The sequence below is a fragment of the Porites lutea genome, unplaced genomic scaffold (genome assembly GCF_958299795.1).
Source record: "Porites lutea unplaced genomic scaffold, jaPorLute2.1 SCAFFOLD_42, whole genome shotgun sequence".
NCBI lineage: Eukaryota > Metazoa > Cnidaria > Anthozoa > Scleractinia > Poritidae > Porites > Porites lutea.
In genome coordinates, this window is record NW_027332311.1 from 51,166 (window position 1) to 60,577 (window position 9,412).

General features: G+C 39.7%; 1 protein-coding gene across 2 annotated transcripts; it reads right to left on the minus strand.

Moving 5' to 3' along the window:
• Window positions 1-218: 218 nt before the first annotated feature.
• On the minus strand, window positions 219-8,896 carry LOC140925456 (E3 ubiquitin-protein ligase KCMF1-like). 2 transcript variants are annotated; one of them, XM_073375410.1, is made up of 4 exons: window positions 8,737-8,896; window positions 2,844-2,951; window positions 1,672-2,123; window positions 219-1,128 (listed from the first exon to the last, which is right to left on the minus strand). In XM_073375410.1, exons 1-4 carry the CDS (start codon window positions 8,803-8,805, stop codon window positions 816-818), a joined length of 942 nt encoding a protein of 313 aa, XP_073231511.1. In that variant the 5' UTR covers window positions 8,806-8,896; the 3' UTR covers window positions 219-815. The 2 variants fall into 2 exon arrangements, with proteins under 2 accessions (XP_073231511.1, XP_073231510.1); XM_073375409.1 differs by having other exon boundaries at window positions 1,672-2,126.
• Window positions 8,897-9,412: the final 516 nt, after the last annotated feature.

Here is a 9,412-nt window from a genome sequence, read left to right on the forward strand (position 1 = left end):
TCCCCACTTCGACATTCTCGCTGAAACTCGTAGTAGAGTGACGACGGCTACCACATTTTCCCGCCAAAATGACGCTGGTTCACGAGCAAGCGCTACCTATTACCACTGAGAAAATCTCGTACTCGTACTTGTCCCGACGGGATCTGAACGAGAAACGACTGGATATCTAAAACGACCGCCCACCCCAAAAGCTAAATATGTGACGTAGTTAGGCATACTAGTTCATTAAAATTTATTTTTCCAACCCTACCTACTTTAATATCTCTCCAACTACAAAATGCGCACTATTATGGTTATTCTCTTTCATGGCGCGGCATTTCGTCACGGATAAATTGATTCTCGGCTTGGTTGCCAATCAATTTGCTCAAAGCAAATTCACCAAAGTCAAATTGGCCCAAATTGAGGTCCACTCGCTCACATTGGAAAACCGGACGGTATATACAGCCACGTATTTAGTTTTACGTTAGTTTGTGTTTGGAGCTACTTTTCACACCTATATTGACGAATGGGCGATTCTAAATCAATTTGGGCGAAGTTGACAATTGGGAAATTTCGCTTGGGCGAACTGACAAGCGTGCCGGTGTTTTAATGACAATATCAGGTCAACACATTTATAAGATGGTCCTTTCTGAAAACAACAACAGGATGTACTTTCCTGCCCTATAGTACCATCCTTTTCATAAGATCGCGCGCGGGCACAACGATCTAAAACGACGGCAAGTGAACGGGTGGCGTTAAAGTCACTGCAAAACCAGTTCTGAGCGGGTTACACAGAGGCTAAAATTTAATTTGTCTACGTCAAGATCCTGCATACGCTAGGAATCTTTGTCTTCTTCTGTTTCCAATGATATAAACTCCATATCTTCAACAGTAACGTCCTGTTCGACAACGTTTGAGTCTTGTGATTCTGCCGCCCCACGTGCGGCATCATTTGCCGTGCTATCCTGTATCGTTAGGCTTGCAAACTCCTCCGAAGTTTCCGTTGAGTCGGGGATTGGGCGTGGTCTTCGCTTAAATGCGGCTGATCCGAGTGTGGATAATATAAGATCCTGTACAAACAGACTTCTGTCCGCACGCTCGCGCTCGAGGATTTCTTGTTCGGCTTCTGAGAGCGAGGGTTCATTAGCCCTAAAACAAATAATAGTAAAAGTAGCAATTCGCCAACCGAGTTTATGAAAGGGGCGTATGTTTGGTTATTTTAATACAACACGAGGTTTTCCCTGAGTCTTTTTAACTTACATATACGCCAAACTTCTCTTTTGACAGGAATGTGTATTTGTAATAAAGTAATCAATAAATTTAGAACACTGAACAAAACTCTTCTGGATCGACGTTTCGCTACATTAGAACAAACCAAACGAATTTTAGGTAAACACAAAATTTTTCGTGTGGCCTCACTTACTTTAATCTTAATTGTGTAATTTCATAGCAAGCAGGCCAAGAACCTCTTGTCCCTCAAAATAACGACCTATGTATGAAAGTCAAACTCGTAATGTACGACCGCTTAAATTAAAAAGGCCGCCGAGGAAAGTATCTACCTTTATCGACCAACAGACTTATTATCATGGTTTAATAAGCCAAGGCTACGTTTGCCTTGCGACGTAAAACCTTACTCGTTCATCTCATGAAGTCAGTTGATGCTTAAAGTGTTCTGGTTTTATATGTACCAACCTTGCAAGGAGAAAAGACGAGGAGGCCGAGCTACTGCTTTCTTGAGCACTAGCTGTTGATGTGGTTGGTACACTACCGCTAGCTGCTGCTGCTGCTGCTGCAGCTGCCATCGGCCGCCGTGCTGGAAGTCTTTCCAGTCGTTCCCTTGTCTCTTGCACTTGCTGTCTTTCCAGTTGCAACTGCTGTTGCAGCAATTGAAGCTGCGACTGCATGGGAGGCTGGGATTGCTGTGCTGCTCGACGCACACCCGACAGTTGGGACAGAAGCTCCGCTATAGGGTCCATGCTCTCACGGCCGGACGCGGAGGAGGAGGACGAAGACGACCCAAGACCGCTACCCCCAGATCCTCCGAAATGCATATTGGCTGCACGTGGTCGCGGAGGTCTGGGCCGACTTCCTCCAACTGCCGGATGAAATAAACGTCTTACATGCCGCGCCGCTCCTGGTTCATCGTAGTAAGTCGGTTAAAGAACAATGCAATATACACAGATCAAACGATTATGGGGAAAGCACCTTGCAAGTATGAGTCCCCTTGGTGCTGCCTATTTCCACTGCGCAGGACTGTGCTATTAAGTAAGAAAAAAATATGGCCTAATTGCGCCTACCACTTCTGCACAACATGCACTCTAGTAAATTCCCCCGAACCAGGTATCGTAAATTATCCCTGAAAAAACACAGAGGACCATGTCAAGATATCAGGGTCCTTACCATTTACATGGGAAAACCTAAAAAATGGTTGGAAAGTCAAATAGTTCGCGCCCTTTCGTTTGGGAAGTTTGAAAAATATGAGGTACAATATTGTTTGAGGCAACGCATTTTCTATCCCCTTATTAGACTTTCCAGTTGATTTGGATATACTTTGATGTGGGTCCTTCTCCCACAGGGTTAAAATTAGATTTTACATGTTTATGCGTGGGATTTTCTGTTGAATGGTAATGGATGGTTTAAGGCGCCACTACAATTCTTTACCACGCTTCACTTGAAGATCCATGATTTTTTAAAAAACAGAAGCATATAATTCCATGCTTCTGAAAAAAATAATGCTTGTGTACATGTAAACACGTGGCGGTGATGATCATTGAAACATACCTGCTAACGTTTGTTTTAAATGCTCTAATACAGCGATACAAAAACGACTGCCTACACCACGTTATTAAAAATGTAAAGGATATTAATATATCTCTACTGGGTGCCCTGTGCTCTAACGTCAAATGAGCAGCAAAGTCATCTGTCACATGATTTGGGTCTCCACCTGGTAGGGCTGCGCACACTGGACAAACCTACATATGAAAACAAGGCAACAACTGAGCGTCCAGTTTTTTTAAAAACACATGAAAGGTTTTGTAATCCAGCAGAGCGTGTTTATGAAATTAACTATTCTTGTCATTCATTTACTTATTTGCTTTTCTGGGTCCCAAAACCTTGGTTTAACCTCCATTCAGGGTACACCTAACATGAAGCAATCAAAAAGTGACTGACCACAAAAATTATTGATAAGTTCTTAAGTGTTTGCTAGTCACAATGGCGAGAGCTTTCAAAAAATGAATTAACTCACTTAAATAGATGTACAGTACTCCACTTGTGGGAATTCAACACACAACATTGCAGAGATAAGTTAATCATGATTTTCTATACAGTGATTATCACGCGGCTTAAATAATGATTGCAGCAGAATCCATGGCCTGGAAGAGCAGTCGCCTTTTTTAGCTCTAATAAAAATATTATATTTGTTCATTAATAATTAACAAACCTCAGCCCACCCTCCATTCAGGGGACACCTCTATTCAGGGGACACCTCCATTTGAAGGACACCTCTTTTCAGGGGACACCTCCATTTGGGGGACACCTCCATTCATGGGACACCTCTATTCAGGGGACACCTCCATTTAGGGGACATCTCTATTCAGGGCACACCTCCATTCATGGGACAACTCTTTTCAGGGGACACCTCTATTCAGGGGACACCTCCATTCAGGGGACACTTGCCTTGGTCTCAAGGGTGTCCTCTGAATAGAGGTTCCACTCTAGTTAAATCACACTCCTGTTTAAAGAGTACAGAAATACAGTGTATCCCGCTGCAGAGTAGTCAACCTCTACACTGTAACCCTGAACTCACTGCATTTGTTTGATGGGTTACAGTTAGCCTCAGTCTCTAGCTACAGTGTATGGTTGTCTTGATGCCCTTGTAACACCCTTGTAACACTCTTCTTGGTGAAGTGGGGAAATTTGCGGAAGTATCCAAAGGGTCTGAGTCCACAGGTAAAATAATGAAAAGATGATATCTACAAAAATCCTTTCATTCTTGGATTCTGTAATTTAAAACCCAGATGATTTTATTTGTTTGTATGGTAAGGCTCCCCAAAATCCTGGGGTACAAGTAATAGGATCAAAACTTAAAGTACTAAAAATGAGTTTGTTTCGGAATTTAATTTTAAACACTTTGTTACATGCAAGCACCCCCTCTCTTATGAGGCGATTATGAAAATTCCACTGTTGTGACACATCATGTGTATGCGAAACAGTGTATGGTACAATTAAAATGTTTGTATTATTGCATGGCCGATTCATACAGACCTAAGACTTTTTTCACAAGGACGTAAACCACCTACATACGTAGATCTTAGCGCATACAAGTACATGTAGCATGGCAGTATTGATCGGGGGTGCAAACAAGCCAAGGTGGGCAAGGGCAGTGAAACTGCAAGTTTGAGCATGACTCAACTTTCAATAATTTGTTTATTTAAAACAGGGTTTTACTGGCAGTAAACTTGGGTGACTGGGTATCTTTCTATTAATCTCAGCTTTCTGATCAGATTAAGAAGCTATGGTGGTTTTATGAATTATTCTTTCCTCTTTGGATAAATTAGCTTAACAAAATGATGCTTGATGTATTCATGAATAGATTTTGACCCTCTTCCTTGCACTGTAAGGGGCTTTCTGTTATTTGCAATGCACGTGTATTGTCATTCTTCAAAGTTTAGTGAAAAATGATACAGACAGATAGACACAGAAGCAACCCATGCAAGCAAGGGGGAACAAGTTGTAAAGCAGTCATTGAAATGGTTAATTTATTTTACTATGGTTGTGTTACTTGACCAGTTTCAATGTGGTCACTATTTACAAGGTTAAGCTTATATTTCCCCCATTAACGATCAAAATATGACTTTTAAACAGTTTGGAGTTTGGAATAGACAGAATTGACAAACAGCATTTCAAGACAAAAAAAAAACACACCGAATCTAAATCTTTGAATTTGGAGTTCTTCACCTCATTAGAGATAAGCAAAATGCACCTCACAGAATATGGATTTTTCAAGTCTTAGAAAAATTTCGTGGTACAATAAATGCTAAATTTAAATGCTGATTTGCTTTGTAATAATAATATATAGATTTAGCCAGGGCTAAAAGCGAAGCTCCCATTAATAAATTTGTAATTTCAATCAAACAATAAACTTGTATTCCACAAATCATTTCACTTTAGAGCGCATTCATGTGACTTTTGTTTTGAGGGATTATGGCTAAGTGATTTGAGAGAAAAATAATTTGCTAACAGTCCAAGAGTGCACCAAACCTTACATCGAGTTGACGGCCTTTATATGTACACCCAAAAAATAGCAATCATCTTCGATCACACTTAACGCCCATAATGGCTCTTGATCACAGTAGATTAGGCCTGGAAAACAAATACTTGGAAAGGAAATTCGGCAGAATTTTTTCCGTTTGGAAAGTTTGCTTTACAAAATCTTGCTAACAAATCTGGGGGCGTGTAAACCAACCTTTTATACTTTTTAAACATCACATCTGACATTCTGAGGTCAAACAGTTCTATGAGGCGCTGTTTTTATCATACAGACCTCAGACAGAATGCAGTATTTCACAGTTTTGAAATATAAATTGCACTCATTCAATATTCAGGACGATCGAAGCACGCGTGGGCTTTTAGCGTAACCGCTAAAAAAATTTCCAAAATCACCTATATAACGGCCGGCCAGTTGCAAGCTGTGGAGTGTTTGAATGAACATTAATAGAGTTACACTTCAACATAAAGAATTTATTGTGTTTTTTTTTTTATTTAATGGTTTTATAACGATGTGTAAACTTAGTTACAAGCGTTTAATACGCGCGACGTTTTGAGTACTCCTGTGTTCATGAACGACTGAAAACATTAACGCAAATTGCAAGAGAGACTACTAACAATCAATAAAAGAAATATAATTCGGTGAAACATTTACAGAGACAACAATTTTCATTCACAAAGACAATTAAGTATTAAAGTGTCTCTAAGAATCCTGAGTCTTTATGCTTATAAATATAAACCCTAAGTTTATGTTTTAAAGCCGGCTTCCCGGTGTTTGCTGTTTTCAAAGACGAACTCGAGGCGAGAAAATTGCTCAAAGCTTTCTTTCTACAGCCTACAGCCGGTGAGAAAATATCGACTAAAGACTTTTTAAAGTTCTGCAAGCTTAAATCAAGCCTCATGCTATAGGTCAGATCATTATCTCAAATCTTAATTCAAACATGCATAAACTATAGCCTCATAAACTGCGCTCGGCTTCATGAAATTAGATATATGAAAAAAACAAACACAAATACAATAATTACTCAGGCAGCTCCTTGAAGCTACATCGCTTCAGACGTTTCAGTCAAGCAAGGTGAAAAACGAAAACGAATCGATGCCATCCGAAATCGGATTTCCGACTTTGACAGGCGACGTATTTCTCAACCAAAAACCCAATAGACAAACTAGCCATGAATAACAGAAGACTCTTGATAGTAGCTGAATTTCATTTCGTACATCCAGTGGAAAAAGATAGTTAAAAACATCACAAGTTGACACAAAACTCTGTCAGCTTCAGCTGTCACAGTAAACAAGTTTCAAGATGGTGCATAAATTTTCCGCATAAACTCACCTGTCAAATTTTGACCAATCAGAGCATAAAAATTGGACGTAGAGCGTGACCAACGCCTTCACGGACGACTGAAAACAACAACTGGCAAAGCGATGTAAGAACGAGATCCGGACAAACAATATAATACGAAGAAACATTTAAAGGTCAACAATTTTTATGCCCGAAGACTTCTTTTGAGAGTAAAGCTGAGTCACGAATAGATTTAAATTAAGCCTTAAGTTTTAAGCCGCCTTCGCCGTGTTTGCTATTTTGCGAGATGAACTCCAGGCAAGAATATCGCTAAAAGTTTTCTTTTTACAAACAATAGGATAACTAAACTATTTTTCAGAACTTTTTCTTCTAGTCGCGGTCAGAAAATGTCTAAAGACTTTTTAAAGTTCTTTACTAGGTCAGATAAATTGATTCAAACCTTACAAATGTGCGTAAAATGACGGCATAAACATGAAAAAAGAAAACACATAAAATGCAATAAAATTATTCAAGCTTACCGGTCGAGATGCAACACGGAAACCCATCAAGTAAGGCCAGAATCGCTTAAGATATTTCGCATGGTCCAGCAAGGCGAAGTAAGCTTACTAAGAGTAGCTTATTTTTGAAAACGATGATTCCCGATTTCTTTTTGTCGTGCGGCGCATTTCTCCACCACAACCCAGTAAACAAGCCAGCCAAGAATAACAAAATAATGTTGATAGCTGCTGTATTTCATTTTGTAGATCCAGTGCAAAAAGACAGGTAAAAACATCAAAAGATGACTCAAAACTCTGTCAGCTTCAGCTATCAGTGAACAAGTCGCAGATGCTGCATAAATGTTCCACTTGAATCCTCTTCGCTAGCGCGCCTGTTAATTCTTACTCTATGCCTTTCTCTTCTTCTCTTTCCCGTCGCTTTTCACTTACAAGCAAATAGTTTGAATCCAATCCGCTATTGCTTATTGCCATAACCATTTCCTCGAAACAGTTTACTAGAAACTGAGCTCTCCGGACACAAAATCCTTATGCAATGAAGATTAAGTAGTTCCGTTACAGTAAACCTGTTTTTGAACGCGACGACAACCACGTCATTTCTTGCGCGATTTCCCGCCAAGAAACAGGTGGGTTGCACAAATGCGTAACACAAATGCATCGCGCGATTTATAACATACTCCTCCCCCGGACGGGTTGACACCTGATTCCCTTCCCTCCCCCGCAAAGAGTGTACGGGCGTACGCTACGTCATAACCAAATTTTCTCGGATGGATGGTTTACCAAATTTTATTACCCATGGTGCTCCGCTGGCGCGCTTCGCGCGCCGGAGCTCCGCTAATAATTGTAACTCATCATTTCTCAGAATTTGAGTGAACTCCAGCCTTGCCTGGAAAACTGATTCTTGGGTTCCAGAAATGCTGGAAACAGCATTTCTTTAAGTGTTTTAATTTAAAAATTTCCTGGGGGAGCATGCCCCCAGACCCCCCTTGGTAGCTCCCATCTTCAGCACTCAAAAGGTGCCTTGGAGCACACACAAAAAAAATGTGTCCAGTGCTTTCAGAAACATGTCAGTCCACTACTTTAAAAAACTGTTGAAAACCCTGAGAATATATCCTGTTTGTGTGATTTCTGTGCCTGTCATTGTGACTGTCGTTTAACAATGTATATTTATTTATTTTTTTTTTTGTGCTTTAAATAGAAGGACTATGTTTCAATTTCAGTAAACTGTAATAAAGAGTTTTGGAGTCTGTCTTCAGATTAACAGTACTGTGTAGTTACATGGCCTGAGCATTTTCAATTATTTTAGGACTTGGTTGTTTTTTGAACTGGGACTCATTGGTTCTGCACTGGGACTCACGATTTTTCACAATATGAGTCCCAGGACTCACCATAATTACATGTGACAAAATCACAGTACAAGCACTATGACTGAGAGTTGGAAGTGTTAATAGTGACACCTCGTAGGAGATGAACCAGTTAGTTATTTCAGAGTGGAGCTTAGGTGTTGAGCCTGGGACTTCAAGGGACAAAACTGGGTAGAGACTAGAACAGAGGGTAACTTGGACCCAGTATAATCATGTACCTCTATAATACTTTCCAGCACCCTGTACTTTCTTTCCAAACTGCATAAAATTGTACATTCCTTAAAAATACAGAGATAAATTTTACTTTTGAACTTCATAAAACACTCACAACTTCAATGGAAGCATCACTGTGTTCCGATGTTACGTGTTCCTGCAATGCTGATTCTGTAAACCCCATTTTTCCACAATAGGGGCAAGTAAAAGCTTGAGGCTGGTCTGCTGTAAATGCTTCACCTCCGTAATAAAGTTCTGTTGAACAAACCACAATTATTATTTTTGACAACTGTTTTCTTCTAACAACTGCACAATTACTTACTTGGTATCATTATTGTCACAAGGTGGGCCAATTTTGGGCAAAAAAAAACAAAGAAAAATGATTACATGGAGAAAGCAAAAAAACAAACAGTACAATAATTAGTACATTCATCTGTAGATCTACATGTAGATATAAAATAATCTTTTGCATGCAAAACTTCCTTAATTCCAAGTACATGTAGCTCTTTACAGCTCATATCTATAACATATGCAAAGGATATCTATGTTGTCAAACCTAAAATTAATGATAGACTAGTTACATTTATGGTATAGTCACCCAAATCAAGGTAGACCAATAACTACATACATTGACACCATCAGGCTGACACTGGACTAGACAATACCCAAGAAGTAAGAGATGCAATGCTGGATAAGGTCATGAAGAAATATTTTAGAGGTTAGAATCTGTTTGTGTGTTAGTCACGGTAAAACTTTACCATTGATTCTTGAAATCGCTCAAGAATTTTGGT

Bases quoted from the DNA above. Each gene is read 5' to 3' on its own strand.
- LOC140925456 (XM_073375409.1), bottom strand. From the start codon at position 8,805: ATGGGGTTTACAGAATCAGCATTGCAGGAACACGTAACATCGGAACAC. The intron at 2,952-8,736 runs GTGAGTGTTTTA...TTTCATATGTAG, and splicing joins GTGATGCTTCCATTGAAGTT to GTTTGTCCAGTGTGCGCAGC. The intron at 2,127-2,843 runs ATATCCTTTACA...TAACCGACTTAC, and splicing joins CACCCAGTAGAGATATATTA to TACGATGAACCAGGAGCGGC.